The 21411-nt window shown below is 42.9% G+C and overlaps 2 protein-coding genes across 2 annotated transcripts; both read left to right on the top strand.

The window, feature by feature from the left end:
- The first annotated feature begins 3993 nt into the window (after positions 1-3993).
- On the top strand, positions 3994-6905 carry LOC121639269. The gene is made up of 4 exons (XM_041984429.1): positions 3994-4569; positions 4695-5276; positions 5470-5613; positions 6771-6905. Exons 1-4 carry the CDS (start codon positions 3994-3996, stop codon positions 6903-6905), a joined length of 1437 nt encoding a protein of 478 aa, XP_041840363.1.
- A 2987-nt stretch (positions 6906-9892) lies between these two features.
- Positions 9893-11046, top strand: LOC121639268. Its single transcript, XM_041984427.1, has 2 exons — positions 9893-10094; positions 10379-11046. Exons 1-2 carry the CDS (start codon positions 9893-9895, stop codon positions 11044-11046), a joined length of 870 nt encoding a protein of 289 aa, XP_041840361.1.
- Positions 11047-21411: the final 10365 nt, after the last annotated feature.

Genomic DNA, 21411 nt, shown 5'->3' with positions numbered 1-21411 from the left:
TTGTGAACTACTTATGGTAGAAAGTGATTTTATTTTAGCTCAAACTTAGACGACAATGCTTCTTTTTGCCATCTATAAGGGATTTTGACAATGAATTACTAGAAAAGTACACACTAAAAGTATTTCATATTAAGTGTGTAAGTAGTATAGGAAGTACTTAGTTGAATAGTACAGGTTTCATGAACTACTTATGGAAAAAAGTTATTTTATTCCACTTCAAAATAAGACGATAATGCTTCTTTTTGCTGTACATAAGGCACTTTGACATTGAATTACTAGAAAGGACACAGTAAAAATATTTCATATTATTTGTGTATGTAGTATAGGAAGTACTTAGTGCAACAGTGAAGGATTTGTGAACTACTTATGGAAGAAAGTGATTTTATTTGACTTCAAAGTTAGACAATAATGCTTCTTTTTGCCATCCATAAGGCACTTTGACACTGAATAACTGGAAAAGTACACAATAAAAGTATTTCCTATTTGTGTAAGTAGTATAGGTAGTACTTAGTGCAACAATACAGGTTTCATGAACTACTTTTTGAAGGATGTGATTTTATTCTACTTCAAAGTTAGACGATAATGCTCCTTTTTTGCCATCTATAAGGCACTTTGACATTGAATATCTGGAAAAGTACACAGTAAAAATATTTCCTTTTATTTGTGTAAGTAGTATAGGAAGCACTTAGTACAACAGTGTAGATTTTGTGAACTACTTATAGAAGAAAGCGATTTTATTCCACTTCAAAGTAAAAAAATAATGCTTCTTTTTGCTATTTATAAGGCACTTTGACTTAGTGCATTAGTTAATTTATTTATTAATGTCACTTAGAGAATTTGCGTGTTATTGCTATCTGAAAGGGACTGCAAGACAAGATAGAGAGAAAAAGAAATGCTATATTTTGAAATCCGGAAGTATTGATTGATGGTTGTTGCTTTACCACAAAGGTGAGTGTAAATGCGCACTTGAAATACAGTGGCGGCTGGCTTGACCGCAGTCAGTTTTGCCAGGATCTAATGCACAACCATAGTCAGCTACAGGCTGGGCAGAAGGCAATAAATAACCAAACAGGCAACGTTCCGGAGCGGACATCAAACCGCGCGCACAATGTCCAGCAGAGCAGCCAGTTTCCTACCTCTCCGCAACCAGTCACGCTGCGTGCATCTTATCAACCCAAACATGTCTTGCCATGATGTCAAATGATGCCATGGCAACACAAGATCAAAAGAAACTGTTATTCCTTTGTGACGTGTCCCGTGTTCTGATTAATTACCTTCCTTCGAAACTTCGCCATTTGATTCTAAACTCTCAAGATGTTTAACCTTGTTAAGCACGCAAAAAAAACAGTATTTTCTGAAAAAGAATACCCACACACCCTGGGGTTCAAGCCAGCTCTCTGTAAGTTCATTTCTTCTCTCACTACAAAAATTTTGGACAGATGTGGTGTTTTCCATGAGCTATCAAAATTTGAACAAATTACATTTTCACATCAAATAGTTGTGAGTGTGTTGACAGGACTAGAGTATCACAACATCTCCCCAAAAAAGAAAAACCTTGAGGCGATTTACAAAAAAATTTGGGAGGATCTTGACTTTCAGTTTTTCAGAAATAAAATTTGGACATGGCAATTGCTTAAAAAAGACCCGGTAGTGGTAGAAACAGTTGTCGACTTGATGATATATCATATCACAATCGCTCAGGACCAGGTGAAAAAAGGGAGATGTAATGGGTTAGTTTATTTTGTTTTAGCAGCTATCGGTCTAGTTATTTATATTGTTGTCTGTCATCTTTAGCTGGGTTTGTGCACTGCCCTAACTAAGGCATCATACCAACTGACAGTTTTTGTGCAAATTCTGTCAAGGATTAAGGCAACAGAAACGAGGAATCGAGAAATGCAGGAATGACAAAGCAGGACGCAAAAAAGGCAGGAATCAAGGGTTAAATGAAAGAAACAAGGGAAGGAAAATTAAAACAAACACAAGAAGAACACAGGGAAATTAAGACAATTTGGCAGTAAATAAAATTAAATCAACATACACAAAGATTAACTAGCAAGGAGCAGGTAAAGAAAAATAGCGAATTAAACCAGATGTGCTGATGAACAGGTTTATAAAAGAAGCCTCCTGATGTTACAATCTGCCAACGTTCACCAACTTGCAACAAAACTGCTTCTAACTGCGGAACAATTTCAGAAAAATGTTCTTGAAAATAAAATTGTTCCTCTAACATCAACTTAATATTTAGAGAATCTGGAAAAATCTACAGCAGCCAAGACAATATTATATCAAGTTTAATATTTACATCAAAGACACCATATCTAAATTTACAAACCAAAAGTACAATGATGCAACATTTTGTTTTTACCAAGGACTAAAAACATTTCAGAAAAAAGCTATACAAAACATTACAATTCTTGATGCAAACCTACATGTGCAACTGCAAAAAAAGATACATATATTAAACAAGACCCGGTAGTGGTAGGAACAGTTGTCGACTTTATGATATATCATATCTCAATCGCTCAGGACCGGGTGAAAAAAGGGAGATGTAGGGGGATAGGTTATTATGTTTTAGTAATTATCTTTGCAGTTATTTATCTTTTTGTCTGTCATGCTTAACTGGGTTTGTGCACTGCCCTAACTAAGGCATCATACCAACTGAAAGTTTTTGTGCAAATTCTGTCAAGGATTAAGGCAACAGAAACGAGGAATCGAGAAATGCAGGAATGACAAAGCAGGACGCAAAAAAGGCAGGAATCAAGGGTTAAATGAAAGAAACAAGGGAAGGAAAATTAAAACAAACACAAGAAGAACACAGGGAAATTAAGACAATTTGGTAGTAAATAAAATTAAATCAACATACACAAAGATTAACTAGCAAGGAGCAGGTAAAGAAAAATAGCAAATTAAACCAGATGTGCTGATGAACAGGTTTATAAAAGAAGCCTCCTGATGTTACAATCTGCCAACGTTCACCAACTTGCAACAAAACTGCTTCTAACTGCGGAACAATTTCAGAAAAATGTTCGTGAAAATAAAATTGTTCCTCTAACATCAACTTAATATTTAGAGAATCAGGAAAAATCTACAGCAGCCAGGACAATATATCAAGTTTAATATTTACATCAAAGACACCATATCTAAATTTACAAACCAAAAGTACAATGATGCAACATTTTGTTTTTACCAAGGACTAAAAACATTTCAGAAAAAAGCTATACAAAACATTACAATTCTTGATGCAAACCTACATGTGCAACTGCAAAAAAAGATACATATATTAAACAAGACCCGGTAGTGGTAGGAACAGTTGTCGACTTTATGACATATCATATCTCAATCGCTCAGGACCGGGTGAAAAAAGGGAGATGTAGGGGGATAGGTTATTATGTTTTAGTAATTATCTTTGCAGTTATTTATCTTTTTGTCTGTCATGCTTAACTGGGTTTGTGCACTGCCCTAACTAAGGCATCATACCAACTGACAGTTTTTGTGCAAATTCTGTCAAGGATTAAGGCAACAGAAACGAGGAATCGAGAAATGCAGGAATGACAAAGCAGGACGCAAAAAAGGCAGGAATCAAGGGTTAAATGAAAGAAACAAGGGAAGGAAAATTTAAATCTGGAAAATCAAGGTCTTAAAGTGTCTTAAATTTGCATAAATTTTGTTGTAGGTATTAAATTATAAGCTGGTGCGCTTAAGACTGACGGCAAAGCAAAGTGCCACACCATGAAACATTATTTAGTGTTGTGTCAATGAGATTTCATGATATAAATACGGCTTTACGGTACGTCGGCTACACACTCTGATGTCACGCGGGGATGCGTATAAAAGAATGTCGGCGCGAGACGTACGGTACGTTCAAAGATGGGGAAGTGCAAGTTTAACGTGAAGTGGATGGACGAGGAGGCCTTTCGAAGGTGGTTGATACCGACCGAAAACGACCATGAAGCAAAGTGCAAATTTTGCAGAAAGACTTTTTCGTTGGGGAACATGGGGCTCAAAGCTGTTGAGTCGCACATGAAAGGAGGGAAACCCCAGCGGTACGAAGCAGCAGCTAGTCATAGCGGGAACAGGCTAATCCCCGCATTGCTGGCAGCACCATCTAAAGACTCTCCAATTTCAGACGGCACCTCTCAGTCGGATATGGTAAAATTCATGTCACCACCAGACACACAAAAGGCAGAGGTACTGTGGGTTCTCCACACTGTGACGAGGCACAATTCATTTAAATCCAATGAGGACATACGTGACGTCTTTGCTGCTATGTTCCCTGATTCCCAGCTTGCAAAATCATTCACGTGTGGTGAAAATAAAACGGCATATGTCGCCAAATATGGCATCGCTTCATTCATCAAGAAGGAGCTATCACGTAGCGTTTCTGAGAAGCCATATGTTGTCATGTTTGACGAAAGCATGAATAAAACGACAAAGAGCAAACAAATGGACCTTCATTTACGGTTCTGGACTACTGATGATGAGACTGGCACACACCATGTCATCTCCCGCTTCTATGGGTCGGAGTTCATGGGTCACTCCAGGGCCGAGGACATCATGGCTCATTTCAAGGTAAGTTATATATGTTTAATAAATAAATAAAATCACACTAATGGAACAACCCAACTTAAACTTAGGTGGTCTTGGCATATTGAATAAATAACTTTTTTAATTTATTTGTATTTACAAATGTCCAGGAAGGTACAAAGGAGTTGGATCTGAACAACATGGTCTCACTGTCAATGGATGGGCCTTCTGTTAATTGGAAATTTGTTGAACTCTTACAAGAGGAACACCGAGAGCAGTGTGGTGGAGCCCAGCTACAAATGACTGGGAGTTGTGGCCTTCATACTATGCACAACTCGTTCAAGAATGGCTTTGCGGTGTGGCAAGTTGAGAAAGTCTTAAAAGCCCTGCACTACTTGTTTCATTGTGCACCTGCAAGGAGAGAAGACTTTGTATTAGTCACCAAGTGCAATACATTTCCTCTGCCATTTTGTGGACATCGATGGCTGGAAAACCTGCCGGCAGTGGAGAGAGCCATTGAAATTTGGCAATATATCATCACCTATGTGGATCAGGTCAAAGCCAAGAAACTCCCCAATCCAAGGTCATCGTCATATGACACTATCGCAGAAGCCCGGATGGATCCCTTGATCCTAGCAAAGTTGCACTTCTTCATGAGTGTCTCAAGAAGTTTTCAGCCATTTCTCACCAATTACCAGACAGATGCCCCAATGATTCCATTTCTTGGCAGAGATTTGGAGGATCTAATCAGGGTAGGTTTAATGACTACTAAAAGTATATTAATAGTTCAATTATTAAAGCACAGTCATTTTAAGAGTAAAAAGCAAAAGTAACATAAGTTGTTGGCATAATTACGTTTGTATGAAATATTGTGAACTGAATACTGTAATAAGTTCTCCAGTTTTAGTTACAATCATAATTATTGTGCTTGTGTTCAATTTTCAGAGCCTTCTCAGACGTTTCATAAAGCGAGATGTCCATGTTGATCTTTCTCCAGTAAAACTGGTCAAGCTTGATGTGACAGACCAAAAACTTTGGGTCAGTCCAAAGCAACTGGACATTGGCTTGGGAGCCACAGCTGCCCTTAAGGTAATGCTTATCTTAGATTACTTTTCACAATGTGCTTGTCAGCTTTAAATCACTTGAATCTTGAATTATTTATGGTGGAAAAGTTAAGAGTTCAGATTAATTGATTAGACATCAAGCAGCTGACATTAAATGGATATGTCAAGTGTCGTGTAGAGTAAGTCATAGGGAGTTTATTTGATATTTCAAGTGTGTTCAACTTTTGTCAGGGAATGTCAGTGTTACACAGGACCCTCAGGAGACAAGAGCAAGTTAACAGATTTATTGTGAACCAGAACTCAGAGGAACGAACATACAGATACCAATGCTGGAAGTGGTACTGGGGGTGCTGAAGCCAGGAACGGAGTGGGAGTGAGTCCATCTAGTGTAGGTTAAGGTCCGACAATGAGTGACTGAAGGGCTGGTGTTTATGTAGGACTGGGGAACAGAGGAACACAGGTGTGGCAGGTTGACTGGATTGTAATGAGTGGATCAGGAACAGGTGTGGAGGATGAGGGAGGTGAGGAGTGAATGGAGGAGCAGAAGACCAGGGAGTGCTGTAGGATCAGGGGAGTGGCCGGACAGATTGTAACAGTACCCCCCCCTCCAGATGGCCGGATTCCAGACGGCCGGGAGGACAACAGGAGGGCGGTGAGGACAGGAGTCGGAGCCCTGGCGGACGACCAAAAGGGGGAGACAAAAACACCCCAACGCCTCGGTGGGCGTCCAGGAGGACGGGAAAACCTGGACCGGACTGCTGGAGGACGGCCCGGAGGACGAACAGACCAGGGCTTGGATGGAGGACGACCCGGAGGTCGAGCAGACCAGGGCCGGGTCATGGACGGAGGACGACCCGGAGGACGAACAGACCAGGGCATGGATGGAGGACGACCCGGAGGTCGAGCAGACCAGGACCGGGTCATGGAGGGAGGACGACCCGGAGGACGAGCAGACCAGGGCTTGGATGGAGGACGACCCGGAGGTCGAGCAGACCAGGGCCTGGATGGAGGACGACCCGGAGGTCGAGCAGACCAGGGCCGGGTCTTGGAAGGAGGACGACCCGGGGGACGAGCAGACCAGGGCCGGGTCATGGAAGGAGGACGACCCGGAGGACATGTGGGCCTGTGGTTGACCCCTGGTGAACGGGCTGGCTTGCACCGGGGCTCTGGCGACCCGGCTAGGTGGATCTCTGGCAGCGGCGGAGCAGGCTGGACCTCCGGTGGCTGGGCAGGCTGGACTTCCGGCGGCTGAGCAAGCTGGACCTCCTGCGGACGGCCGGAGGACTGCGCAGGCTGGAGTCCAGGCGGACGGCCTGAGGACTGCACGGGCTGGAGCTGGAGCTCAGGCGGACGGCCTGAGGACTGCACGGGCTGGAGCTGGAGCTCAGGCGGACGGCCTGAGGACTGCACGGGCTGGAGCTGGAGCTCAGGCGGACGGCCTGAGGACTGCACGGGCTGGAGCTGGAGCTCAGGCGGACGGCCTGAGGCATGCGCCGACTGGAGCAGGGTCTCTGGCAGGCGCGCTGACTGGAGCAGGATCTCTGGCAGGCGCGCTGACTGGAGCAGGATCTCTGGCAGGCGCGCTGACTGGAGCAGGATCTCTGGCAGGCGCGCTGACTGGAGCAGGATCTCTGGCAGGCGCGCTGACTGGCGCTCCGGGAGGCACACAGACTGAAGCTGGAAGGCAGGGAGGGGTGCAGACAGGAGCTCTGGAAGACAGAGACGTATTAGTGATATTGCTGGTGGGCGACCAGGATGTCGCACAGACAGGAACTGAGTCTCTGGCGGGCGACCGGGAGGTCGCTCTGACTGGAGCTGAGTCTCTGGTGGGCGACCGGGAGGTCGCACTGACTGGAGCTGAGTCTCTGGTGGGCGACCGGGAGGTCGCACTGACTGGAGCTGAGTCTCTGGTGGGCGACCGGGAGGTCGCACTGACTGGAGCTGAGTCTCTGGTGGGCGACCGGGAGGTCGCGCTGACTGGAGCTGAGTCTCTGGTGGGCGACGGGAAGGTCGCACTGACTGGAGCGGGAAACTGGAAGGACCCCGAGGCTGGAGAGGAGCGTCCCACTTGGGGACCCCCTCGGAGACCGGAGCCACAGGCGGAAGAGGAGCGCAGCAACCATCTACCTCCTCGGAGACAGGAACTGACAGGCTGGACAGAACCAGGGGCTGGAGAGGAGCGTCTCGCTCTGAGACCCCCTCGGGAACTGGACCCACTGGCGGGAGAGGAGCGTCGAACCCGTCGACCTCCTCGGAAACAGGAACTGACAGGCCGGACAAAACCAGGGGCTGGAGAGGAGCGTCTTGCTCTAAGACCCCCTCGGAGACTGGACCCACTGGCGGGAGAGGAGCGCGGAAACCATCCACCTCCTCTGAGACAGGAACTGACAGGCTGGACAGAACCAGGGGCTGGAGAGGAGCGTCTCGCTCTGAGACCCCCTCGGGAACTGGACCCACTGGTGGGAGAGGAGCGTCGAACCCGTCGACCTCCTCGGAAACAGGAACTGACTGGCTGGACAGAACCAGGGGCTGGAGAGGAGCGTCTCGCTCTGAGACCCCCTCGGGAACTGGACCCACTGGCGGGAAAGGAGCGTCGAACCCGTCGACCTCCTCGGAAACAGGAACTGACAGGCTGGACCGAACCAGGGGCTGGAGAGGAGCGTCTCGCTCTGAGACCCCCTCGGAGACTGGACCCACTGGCGGGAGAGGAGCGTCAAATCCGTCGACCTCCTCGGACACTTGTGCTGACCTCGGACGGGTGAGCGCCGGACAGGACCGTTGCGCTGGTGTCGGACACTGTAGAGCCGGGACTGACCGGGGAGCAGGCGTCGGAGGCTGCAGAGCTGAACAGGACTGGGAAGCAGACATGGGAGTCTGTAGGACCGGGGCTGTTCGTGGCTGTGGCGTCGGACGCTGTAGAGCCGGGACTGACCGGGGAGCAGGGGTCGGAGGCTGCAGAGCTGAACAGGACTGGGAAGCAGACATGGGAGTCTGTAGGACCGGGGCTGATCGTGGCTGTGGCGTCGGACGCTGTAGAGCCGGGACTGACCGTGGCTGTGGCGTCGGACGCTGTGGAGCCAGACAGGACCGGGGAACAGGCTCAGGGGACGTGAGCCTGGGAGCTGGAGGCGACACAGGGGACGTGAGCCTGGGAGCTGGAGGCGACACAGGGGACGTGAGCCTGGGAGCTGGAGGCGACACAGGGGACGTGAGCCTGGGAGCTGGAGGCGACACAGGGGACGTGAGCCTGGGAGCTGGAGGCGACACAGGGGACGTGAGCCTGGGAGCTGGAGGCGACACAGGGGACGTGAGCCTGGGAGCTGGAGGCGACACAGGGGACGTGAGCCTGGGAGCTGGAGGCGACACAGGGGACGTGAGCCTGGGAGCTGGAGGCGACACTGGGGACGTGAGCCTGGGAGCTGGAGGCGACACTGGGGACGTGAGCCTGGGAGCTGGAGGCGACACTGGGGACGTGAGCCTGGGAGCTGGAGGCGACACAGGGGACGTGAGCCTGGGAGCTGGAGGCGACACTGGGGACGTGAGCCTGGGAGCTGTAGGCGACACTGGGGACGTGAGCCTGGGAGCTGTAGGCGACACTGGGGACGTGAGCCTGGGAGCTGGAGGCGACACTGGGGACGTGAGCCTGGGAGCTGGAGGCGACACTGGGGACGTGAGCCTGGGAGCTGGAGGCGACACAGGGGACGTGAGCCTGGGAGCTGGACCTCGCCGGATCGCCAACCTGGAACCCTGGAATGGCGACCAGTCAGAAAAACTGTCCCGAAGACAGATCATTTGGTCCAGCCATCTCCTCATCTCATCCTCCGTGGAGAAGGGTGGTCCAGTGTCGAAGAATCCCTTTCCTATTCTCCTTCCGCGGCTCATTCTGTAGTTTGGTCGGACCTTCTGTTACACAGGACCCTCAGGAGACAAGAGCAAGTTAACAGATTTATTGTGAACCAGAACTCAGAGGAACGAACATACAGATACCAATGCTGGAAGTGGTACTGGGGGTGCTGAAGCCAGGAACGGAGTGGGAGTGAGTCCATCTAGTGTAGGTTAAGGTCCGACAATGAGTGACTGAAGGGCTGGTGTTTATGTAGGACTGGGGAACAGAGGAACACAGGTGTGGCAGGTTGACTGGATTGTAATGAGTGGATCAGGAACAGGTGTGGAGGATGAGGGAGGTGAGGAGTGAATGGAGGAGCAGAAGACCAGGGAGTGCTGTAGGATCAGGGGAGTGGCCGGACAGATTGTAACAGTCAGGCAGTCAGAGTGGTGGAAGTGAGCGAAATGTTCTACTGTTCATGCGAGACAGCCAGACTGCTCTGTCCAAACTTTGTCAGAACCTTCTACTGAAGTGCCCTCTGAAGTACCCCACTGTCCGAAATATGATTTGCCTGGACCCCCAGAAAATGTACACTGAACCAGACATGTGCCTGCAAAAAATGAAGGCCCTTATCATCAAGTTCGTGCAGGATAAGAAGTTGTCTGGAGGAGTGACAGCGGGTAACATCTGCAGACATATCAGAAATTATACCAATTAGCCTACTGTTTATCAAAAGGAGTCTATTTTAGATTTCAAGTCATACTAGCCTTTTTGCAGTAAATCTTTTTAGTTGTATTGTTAGAAATGTAGCCTAGTAAAGGTTATGTCTGTTGGCCTAATATATGTTCTCACTAAATAGTTAGAAATATGTCATGATTTTCCAGTGTAGGAAAAATAAATCTCTTCTGATTTTCATAAAGTGTTATTTTAACCAGGAAATATACTTGTCTTTATCTAAATTCAGGTGATAAGATTGCCGAACAATTTCAGAAGTTTCTCCTCAGTGAGGCCAGAGGAGAGGAGTTCATGGCTTTCAGTGCATTGGATGGAAAATCCCGAGTTGACAGCTTCCTGCATAAGGCCATGAACGGATATGCAGAACTTTGGAGCTTTGTGGAAAAGCTGCTGCTCTTGTCCCATGGGCAAGCTACTGTGGAGCGTGGGTTCTCCATAAACAAGCAGGTGGAGATGTACAATATGAATGAAGACACTGTAGTCTCACAGAGACTTATCTGCGACTATGTGAGAACGTGTGGTGGAGTGGTCAAAGTGCCGTTAACTAAAGAACTGTTGAATGAGTGTTCATCCGCCCGCAACCGATACAGGATGTTCTTGGATGATGAGAGGAAGAAAAGGGAAAAGACAAAACAGACCAACAAGAGAAAAGAGATTGAAGGTGAGCTTGAAGAGCTACGCAAGAAAAGAAGAACAATCTCAACCGTGTGTGAAACTCTACACAACGATGCAGATAGCTTTGCAGAGAAGGCTGAGAATGCAGCAGGAACCAAGATGGCGGAACTTATAACTAAATCCAATACCATGAGAAGAAGATGCAAGGAAAAGAGAGGGGAGTTAGTGGAGCTAGACTGTGAAATTGAGAAGAGAGTGGCAGAGCTACCCCACATGTCTTGAGGAGAAGGATGTCACAAATCAATGGACCTCTATTCACAGGTTCCTTAAGTCATGTGATGTTGTTTAAGACGTTTTGCAAATGTACCTACTGAGCCATAATGCAGTCCGCTTCATTTTTGCTTAATCTAATCCAATTTATGTTTTGTTTCAGCTTTCCTGCATCACAAAGGAAAATAAATGAAAATGACAACTGTGAGCTTTGTGTTTTAAATCTACATGGACCAAACCATGTTGAAAGGGTTGGCTATCAAACTGTCAATTTCTTTTTACAAAAAAGCCTCTCGTGAATAGCCCTTTGGGATAGTTTTGCGTATGGCACAGAATTGATAATAAACGGGAAATTTAGTGTCTTTATTTCCATTGTAGGAGCCAATAAATTGAATATTCCGGATAAGTCGTTATAAAATTTTGAGGGATAAAATTTTATTTGGTGAGGTATTAAAAAGCCTTAAATTTTATTTTCAAAATGGTGCAAGAACCCTGTATAACTATTCTTCTCCGGGCCCAAAAACTTGGGGGTTATTACAAGTGCAACAAGTTTAAGTTTAAATCAGAAAAAAAGAAGAAGAAGAAAAAAACTCGGCCAAATACTTTGCTTTGAGTGCTCTCTTTAGAAGACACAACATCTAGGAGTCTTTTTAGCCATCACCCGACCAAACACTTGAATCTGCATTTTAAAAGAACAAGTTTTAAACATGTTAAATGTGCACTCACACCATAAGTTTGTTTTGCAGTGACTGGACTTTAGGTGGCATTTTAAGGACATCAAGCCCTCAAGAGCTCAAGAGCTACATCGAATTTAATAAGTTCATAACAGTTAAATAATATAAAACCACCTCTTGTAAAATGTTATTCCTTGTTTCTTGGTTTCTTTCACTGGAACATGAGCTAACATAAATAAAACCCTCTTATGTCCGGACAAGAAAATAAAAAATATATATATAATATAATAACAGAATATAATACATGTCTTGTAAATAAATAAATAAATTAAATTAAATTAAATGAACTGTAGCTACAGAATAATTTAGAACTGAGCGATGTTTAGATGAATTTGTTTTGTCCATCCATCCATCCATCCATCCATCCATCCATTTTCTGCCGCTTACCCGGAGTTGGGTCGCGGGGGCAGCTGCCTAAGTAGGGAAACCCAGACTTCCCAGCGCAAAAGTCTGGCATTTTGGTTTCAGACACACACGGTGTGTCCCAATTCAGGGTTTGCACACTTCGAAGTGCAGATTCGTCGGCCACATACGTCATCGCTGTGCGCAAAGCACTGGCCCAATTCACAGAATTTGAAGGACCCTCCGAATCCACCCTTGGAATCCGCACTTCGTTTGGCCTCAAACGAAGGCTGCTGGTGATGCATCCTTCACGCCCTCTTTTCTCCCACAATTCATTGCGCACAGGACGGTGGCGAATCATCAACCTCAGAAGAGTCGTATTAAGTTTAAATAAAGTTTTATTTTAAAAAAAGCATGTTTTTTTAACTACACTTTAGTATAAACGTTACAAAATCAAGTACATTTAAAGCATGTTTGTTAAATGGTGACATTAAAATTCGGTAAGATTTGATATTCAGTGACTTTTAAGGGGTTAATGAAGTGTGTACCGGCTGGAAAACAACAGAGCCTCAAACCTTTCTTTTTTTTTTTCTTTTTTTTTTTACTGTCGGTGTTGCCGCTCAGCGTCTACTGACATTTCCTACGAGTAATTTCTGAGGTTTAAGTGTCCTGTGTTGTTGCTATGGGAAATTCTTCTAGACTAGGTAGGCTGTCCCATTTCACGAATGTTAAGCAGACTTCGAAGTGTGTAGACTACGGAGGACACTCTGTAGCCTACGTAGTCTGCGCACTTCGAAGTGTGCAGACCCTGAATTGGGACACAGCTACAGTCTGGTCTGACTGCTTGTTAGAAACCCCAGCCCAAGATGGCGGCCGTGTTCACATGCCTAACAAGCCCGAATGTGGCATCTACATGTAAATATCTGTGGATCAAACTCTCTGTTTGATCATTACACTGTCACAACTGTGATTTTGGCTAGTGTTAAACTTCCAAAAAGTGTGTATGAAGTAGGGGTGTCATGATTTCGATTTTTCATCGTAATCGATCGAAATCACGCGTTAACGTAACGTTTAATTAACGCCATTCATTTTTTTAATTGCGCGTTAAGTTTTTTTTTTCTGCTGGTCGCTGGTTTTGATGACAGAAACATGCTGTCTGTGTCTCTCTTCCCTGCTGCAGCGGTACGTCTAATGAAATCAGGAGAGAGCGGGTTTATTAAAATAAAGAGACGTTTTCTGTCTGGAACTTAAGAAAGAAGAAGAAGAACCGACGTTTCTCTTTGTCTAAACCCATACAGGTGGCAGAACATTGTGATTTTTGGACGGGAAACTGGTCCCGAAAGACAATGAGAAGCTTTTTATTTACTTATTTATTTATTAAAAATAAAGGCGGCTTTAATTTATGCAAGACAGCAAAGGTAAAACATGTTTTCTGACTTTTACAAACGTAAAGCATAAATCGGGCCTTCGTCTGCCTCTGGATTGGTGAATCTTGGTCATAGAGAAATTAAACTTCCAGTTGTGGAATCTGTGAGATGTGAGCTTTTAGTAGTGGAGTCGTTTGTTCGTGTTCATGGGGAGACATCATGTGTGTTTACGTGTGTTTGGACTTGTGTACCTGGTTTTTAACTATTGTTGTGTTTGGTGGTCATAAAAATGGTTTTGCTGAGCTGGTAGCTGAGATTCTGGACTTTCTGTGCATACCACACACGTTTATAGTTGCATCTACAGACCTGACGCTACCCCTGGAAACAAGATGTTAACCCCTTAACTCCCGGTAGCGGAGGGTGCAGGTGCAGTCAAGCTAAAAATGAAAGTTTAGAGAATTTATAGGCCAAAAATCTGGATAATGAAGCACTGAAGGTGCATGGATGGAAGTTATTGTGCAGCACAACTGCAGCAGCAGCCTTAAAGGCCAAACAAGAGATGCTCCAGCTTCCTCCTCACAAGCTGGTTCAAGATGTCACTACAAGGTGGAACTCCAGCTATGACATGCTCACACGCTACATAGAGCAACAAGCTGCTGTTTATTCTGCACTCACAGAGAAAGATGTTAAAAAGAGTGCCAAAGATCTCATCACACTCTGGAAGATGTGGTTCAGGTACTTAAGCCCATGAAAAACCCTGCAGAGGCATAACTGTGACTTAGATACAACTGTAATCTCTGATTTGGTGAAAATTGGTGTCAATAGTGGAATTGATAAGTATAATAGTTTTAGCATATTCATCAATCCATTTGTATGTTTAGGTTAGAAATTAAAACTGATAAATTAGCTATTTTGGGTGACTAGGATGTTATTTGTTGTTGCCATGGTGTCAAAGCATGTATAGATATAATTTTATTTACAAGTAGTATTGTCTCAAATTTAAAGTTCTGTTAGAGTGACAGCTAATCCACCACTGTGTTTTTAATTCTTTCTAAATTGTGAATATATATTACAAACGCGCCAATAAAGTGACGAATTTTGACCACTTTGGCTTGCCATATGTTTGCATCTCGGCACACACCACGTTTGCTAGCGAGGACATAAGCCAGCAGGTCAAAGATATAAACAATTATCCATTGGTAATAAATTGTCTTCGACTAAAGTTGCATGTGGTTTAAAACGTTAACAAAGTACATACACATATACTTACATAGAAATAATTTTTTAGTCCCTTTGGAGAGTCCTCAGGGAAATTTGGGTACATGGTTGTACATGGAGGAATTTCATTTGAAAATGAGCTCTCCAGACGATGTGCGTACGCAGCACGCTCTTGCGTGACATCACGCGCCAGATTTGAAGGAGGTTGCCAGGTTTATAAAGTAAAGTTTACTTGCTTTTAACAAGCTGATCACATAATGAATACACTGAATGCAAATTACATGATAATTGTCAGTTACAGTTACATTTTTAAGTGAACTAAATACAAACAAATGCCAAGTAGCATTTCAGTAAAAAGTAAAAACAGGGTAATACAAAACTCTTGTAGAATTTATTTTCACATCAAAGTAATTTTTACAAGGCTAAAAAAATCATTTTTTTCAGTGTAGTTCTTAGAAAAGTCTTTGTGCAAGACCATTTCATTGGGATAGATGTTTTCTTTGATGTGTCTGAACTGTTTCAACTGATGAACGCAGTTTAACTGATGACCTGCAATTGCATTGAGGCTCTGGCTGAACACACCAGTTAGCTCTCCTACTGTCCCCCTCCTCTTTTTCTTCACCCAGTTCTTTTAGCTTCTCTCTCCAACAACAACATCCTGCTTCTCCCACTGTTCCTCTGCAGTCACTGGACCTAGTATCTGTGACATAAAAAGGTTTATACCTTATGAATTGTCTGTAGGACAGCTGGTGTTTTTTTTCCACATTTTTGCATCTAGGCCTTATGAATATCCTTTAGTAAGGAAGTCAGTACTCATCTTTGTGTTTTAGCTTTCCTGCCTACTGTGTCCTTCCCGGGAAGCATGCTATTTTCATCTAACAGCAGGAATGATTCCACTTGGGCCTTTTTCTCATTTTTTTAAACTTTTTCCTGGGTGGCAAGTGGTATTTTTCCTCTGACTGTTAGTTTTGTTACGTTTTGCCTCATACATTGTTTTCTATATTTCTCAGCCTTCTTCTTTTCTTTGCTGACTTTTCTTTGGAGCCTTTTGTTCTGATCCTTCAGTCTCCTTAACGATTTTTTCAGCTTCTTTATCGTTTCATTGTGGGGTCTTGGTGGTGGAGACATAGGACTTGAGACTGAATCTGGGACTAGACCTGGGACTTGACGTAGGACTGGATCTGGGTCTATTTAGATGTCTCCATCATAGATGGAGTCATTTGATGGAGTCATGTTGAGTAATGCATTTAAATTTCTTCTTTTGGCTCTATATTTTGATTGAGAATTTCTCCATATCTCCCTCAGCTTCTCTCTTCTTAACGGTGGGAGAGTCTGGATTCTAAATTTAGGTATCTCCCTGTGAGGGACCGAGCTGGTGAAGGACACAGTTGGTTTTAAAAAGGAACGGCCTGGGTTTTATTTACCCCCCAAAATACTCACAAAACAGTTGTGGGCCCTTAAAAGAGGTCAAATGAACAAAACTAAACAAAAGTATAACAATAACTCAGAAAACTTTAAACTAACTGTTTAACATGTAACTCAAAAGAAACCAAACTAACACAAGAACCAAACCGACCTAACAAACATGAAACAAAGGGGCATTTAAATACTGGCTGATCAGACCAGTCTAAAACACACAAGGGGTTAACAAATACTAACAAATACATTAAACAATGAGACAAAACCTAAACAGTTAGTTCACTATTACTTACCAAAAAGACTAACTAAAAAATGAAACAAGAAATCAAACTAATCAAAATCCAAACAACAAATCTAAATATTTAAAGATATGGAGGCAACTGACCTCCCCTCTGGAAGGAGCTGGCTTGGTCTAGGCCCATAGCACTTCCTGCTCCTTGGTGTCTACCAGTTGTGCTCACTTCTGCCCCCAAGCGTTCATAAGGCTCCCCCAGCACCATTAACAGAAAAGAATATGTTAGATATACAGAACTTAAAGAGAATTGAAAATACAATGGTGCTCTAACAAAAGAGAACTAAAGCATTTCAACCCAATTCAAACCAAATATAAACAAAGTGTTAACTCAAACTAACATAACTGAAATGTGTTGGTGTAGTGGGGGTTACCGCCTTTAAATGTGTGGCTGTAGGTACGGCCATCACACTCCCCTTTCTGGTTCTTTTCTTGATATCTGTTAACAGAGTAACATAATGGTGTAAACATTTTAACAGTTGTGGGCCAACTGGGGCAGCAAGGCTTGTTGCACCATCAGAAAATACATTTCATTTAAAAAAAATATGTTCAATTATTAATCAATATTTCAAATTATTCAACATTATCTGTTTTCTTCATTTCATAACCGTGTTCCTCTTAGTTGCACTGCTTACAGTGTTCTAGTCCAATGTTCTTGTGGCTATCACGTATTGCCAGGCTTCAAGAAATCTGCCCCAAGGCTTTTTAAATCAACAGTGAAAACCTCCCTCAGACCTTCCTATTGGTCAGTGAATAAAAAACAGTTGTTGTTTACTTTTCTTTTCTTTTCCTCAGCAACCCCTCTCTCTTTGCAGGGTCTGAATTCAGTCTCTCCCGGTATCTCTTTGTCCTCCCTGCACTTGTCATCATTGTCCGCCTCAAGTAGACAAAGGAAAAGGGAATGCATGGTTTGAGATGAAGACAAAACATTGTTAAAAATAAACAACATTGTAAGGTTTCTGTGAAGGAGTCTGTTGTGTCTGTCTGATAAACTAGAAATCTGTATCACAGAATAAAACTAAACTAAACTAAACACACACATCTATCGTGGAATAATTACAGCTTTTATGATATATAATTTTTCTTGAAAGAGGAAAAAAAAGGAATCTTAATCCTACCCTATTTAATATAACATTTATTAATACAATATTCTACACACATCAACATAACTATATTACATTTCTACTCAATTTACAGTATCATGTCATTTTCCTGTTCAGTAGATGAATTAATATGACAATGAATGTGATTTAAATACTTCTATTTTCAACAATGAACATGCAAAAGGTGGAAAAAAGTTTATTTCTGCAATGAAGTCATTTAATTTTGTGCTTATACCTCTATCATTTTATTATCAGTTTAATTTATTTACTCTTAATTTTATTCACTGAAATATTCATTATTCATTTAATAACTGAACTTATTATAATTATCATTAATATGGTACTATTCATACTAATAATAAAAAGAAAATCTATAAAATACATTAAAGGATAGAATAAATAAAATAGTAAATCAATATTTGAAACTGTAAATTAAATGAAAAAGCTAAGTTAATATAATTGAAAATTAAAGGGGAAATATCCATTTAACATTTAACACACTATTGCATAAGTTCATTCTGTTTTAACAGCATTGATGGCCTATTCATTTAGTTATTCAGCTATTCATATACTGTATCTCAATGCTTATTTTTGATTATGGCAGCTTCCATCCTCCAGTAAACAGAAGCTGACAGAAATCATCTTTTAAGCAACAACTCATTGAACTCGTGGAGTCAATGAGTGCCTAGCTCTGTTTTAGGCTGATTCTATGATTGGGCAACTTCCCTGTTAATTTACAATGCATGAATGTCAATCAAAATTTAATTTAAAGAGCAGATCTGATTATAACATACTGTAGTTTGTTATCCTTCTAATCACTGCCAGCTGAGATTACAGTCTGCTAATTTGTCCTGAGAGTACATTAAGTAGCTTACATCCATTCTCCTGGTATGTTGTAAGCTGTCTGGCATTCGTATTGATTCTGCCAGACTGGCAAAATCCAGCCATGGCCCGACAAACAGATTACTGGAGTGTTGGCAATGATTTTAAATCACTGTGGGCTGTAAATCATGTCTAGTAATACAACATTTTTAAAACTAAATAACACCCTCCAGCTCTGAGCTCTGAGTTCCTCCTCTGCAGGACGAAAATGAAACCCTATTATGAGAATAAAGACTCCAACGAGGCCATCTGAGTCTAACTTCTGCCTCATTTAGCAAATGATTTGCATATCATTATTCAAGTTTGAGGTGGGAAAAAAGAAGCAAGGTCATCTTTTTATAAATTGACTGTATTCCCTTTTCTTGTGTCCTCATTCCTATGCAGATAGTGGCTATTTAGTGTGCTGACACAGATTTTCCATCTCTTCCTGAGCAGGGTTTCTGGGTTTACACAGCATGAGATGGAAAGACATGATGCTTCTTTTCATGAAAAGATATAATTTCAATTCTGCCAAGCTACTGTATACACAATGTAATTGAAGAAATCAGGCAATTATGTTGTTTCTCTTGCTCTAAGATATAAGTAATGACATTTGTTTGTTAGCTGCAATCAAGAGTATAGTTCTCATGTTGCCAATCTTATATTGATACAGTAACCTGAACTGCACATATATTCCACTAGATGGCGGTACTTTCATTTTATTACTCCACCTGAGTTGTACACTTCTGCACATTTAAGCATGATGTGCTGTCCTGATGGACTCCTCTGTAACTGCAACAAAATTAAAAAGTTTTTTAAGCTTAAATGTCAATATAAATTATCCAACGAGGAGTTGAACTTTAGGAGCACTGCAAAAACATCTAATCTCAGATCACAACAGGTCCAGTTACACCACCTGATTCACTCACCTTTCTCCATTCTTCCAGTTCCACCTAAATACCAGTCCTGCACTTGTCCTCAATCCAGAAAACTAGAAGGGGCCCCAAAGAAAGGAGGGTGTGTAAACAGTAGGGGGTGGAGGCAGTCCCATTGTACACTGGAATACCCACCGCCTCCCACCCTGCTTACCCTATGCCATCCATCCCACCCCACAACTACCAACCCATGGAAAGTAGGGCCATCCACTTCCCATGCAGCCAGCAGGCGTTAAGGTGATGTGATGTGAGGAGGTTTCCGTGCAGGCATGTGAAGGCGTCGGCCTGCCGGTTCCTTCGAAGTTCCTCCCTTTGTGTAACTGGATGTTTGTGTGCCAGTTCAGACAATCCTTTACATCTCCTATAATATTTCCTTTTGTGTGTGTGTGTGTGTGTGTGTATGTGTGTGAGTGTGCTGATCGTAAACAGTGTGTTCTCTTGCAAAAGCTGCACCCCCCCCCCCCCCCCTTCTCCAACTGTGAGGGGAATTCTGTACCATGTGTCTGCGGTTTTCAGGGAGCTTTCAAGGAAAATAAAGCACAGAGGGCTCCCAGTCGCCTCCTCCCCATCCCTCCACCCTCTTCTTGTTCCCCTTCTCATTTTCCTTCACACACACACCATGTGGCATTTTTTTTTTTTTTTTTATGGTTTTGACCTCCCTTCTTCTCAGACCGGCCACCCGGCTATGGAGCAAAGGGGCTAATTTTGTATGCGTCCTGTAATGTAGAGAAATCCATAACCACAGCAAACATTTTCTCATGAGGGTGGAAAGATGGAGAGTGAGCGTTGGGTTGTTGGTGAGGAGGAGGAGGAGGGTGGCTCAGACAGAGAAAGGCTTTTTGTTTAGCTAAGTACACTATGTGAAAGAGGGGGCGATGAGGATAAGAGAGCTGGAAATACATTAGAAAAGGGTTGCGTCTGCTGTGGCATTTGTGGTTCAGATGACTCCAAATGCTGTACAGTGGATGGATCCAATCATTAAATCCACTAAGTTTAACCATACCCGAGTGTGAACTAACTTTACTGAATCTAAAGTGATAGTTTGCCCAACTAACTTTATGAAAGGGCTGAGGAGACAAAAACCGTGTTCAAATTATACTACAGGGATTTAAATCTTTTTTATGTGGATTATTATGGGAGAAAAAAAAAGAAAAATAACATACATCTTGCTCTAAATCAGCAAAGAAACACTAACCTCTACTTCATATTTGACTACATTATTGATAGGAAGGAAGTAATTTAGCAGCACGGCATCATGCTGACAGTAACATTCCCACATCAGCTGTGGGAACAAAAGCTGTATCCATGTCCGATATCCAGCGAGCTTCCTTTGGCCTACACTGAGGAGGAAGTCATAAAGACAGGAAGATTTCCTGTATTGTTGCCAGCATGCAGTGGTACAAACTGTACATGGTCAGCAAAGACTCATGATGTAAAGTCATAAAAGTAGCACTCGAGGTCAATCAATAGACCAGGTCATGCATCTGACAGGTGTTTTATACCATCAATTCTTTTTACAGCTTTAGGACTGGTTTTCACTGCACTTAAAGGGCGAGGCTCTAAAGTGGTTCTAAAACAAGAACGTTTTCATGTAATAAGGCTCATCTGAATGCATTTAATGCATGTTTGCACATTGCTGCTTCTCATGCAAGGCAAGCAGCTTTAACAGCCTTTTTCTTGTATGAAAAAATAAAGTCAAAATATAAATATTTTATTTTTTAATGACATCACTCGGTTGCTATGGCTGTGTCATTTTGGAATATACTCATGCCATGAGAAGAAAAAAATGGAAAACGTTTGGCCTGTTACATCATAAGATTACTAATCCCTGGCCCGACAAGCTGAAGAGACCTGAGATTATTTATTTGCTTAATCTAAGTTTCATTTCTTCTTCTTTTTTATTTTTGGCTAGAAAACCATTGCATATGACATTTCTGTATGCCGTCTTTATTATTAGGCAAAGAAATGATCAGAATTGTTGCAGAATATTTTCAGCTCTATCCAGTGCAGAGGACAAATATAAACAGATAATGTAAAACAAGCAAAAGTACATTCTTAACTTTTAAATTAGCTTTCTGAAGATTTGTTGTCTTTGTTGGCTTAAAA

This window comes from Melanotaenia boesemani, chromosome 5 (assembly GCF_017639745.1).
Source record: "Melanotaenia boesemani isolate fMelBoe1 chromosome 5, fMelBoe1.pri, whole genome shotgun sequence".
Classification (NCBI taxonomy): domain Eukaryota; kingdom Metazoa; phylum Chordata; class Actinopteri; order Atheriniformes; family Melanotaeniidae; genus Melanotaenia; species Melanotaenia boesemani.
This window is presented reverse-complemented; position numbering and strand designations above follow the sequence as displayed.

What these genes read in the sequence shown, in the direction of transcription:
- LOC121639269 (XM_041984429.1), top strand. Translation starts at nt 3,994, where the DNA reads ATGGGGCTCAAAGCTGTTGAGTCGCACATGAAAGGAGGGAAACCCCAG. An exon ending in ACATCATGGCTCATTTCAAG is followed by an intron (nt 4,570 to 4,694) that starts GTAAGTTATATA and finishes ACAAATGTCCAG; the next exon opens with GAAGGTACAAAGGAGTTGGA. An exon ending in GAGCCACAGCTGCCCTTAAG is followed by an intron (nt 5,614 to 6,770) that starts GTAATGCTTATC and finishes CGACCCGGCTAG; the next exon opens with GTGGATCTCTGGCAGCGGCG.
- LOC121639268 (XM_041984427.1), top strand. Translation starts at nt 9,893, where the DNA reads ATGCGAGACAGCCAGACTGCTCTGTCCAAACTTTGTCAGAACCTTCTA. An exon ending in GTCTGGAGGAGTGACAGCGG is followed by an intron (nt 10,095 to 10,378) that starts GTAACATCTGCA and finishes ATCTAAATTCAG; the next exon opens with GTGATAAGATTGCCGAACAA.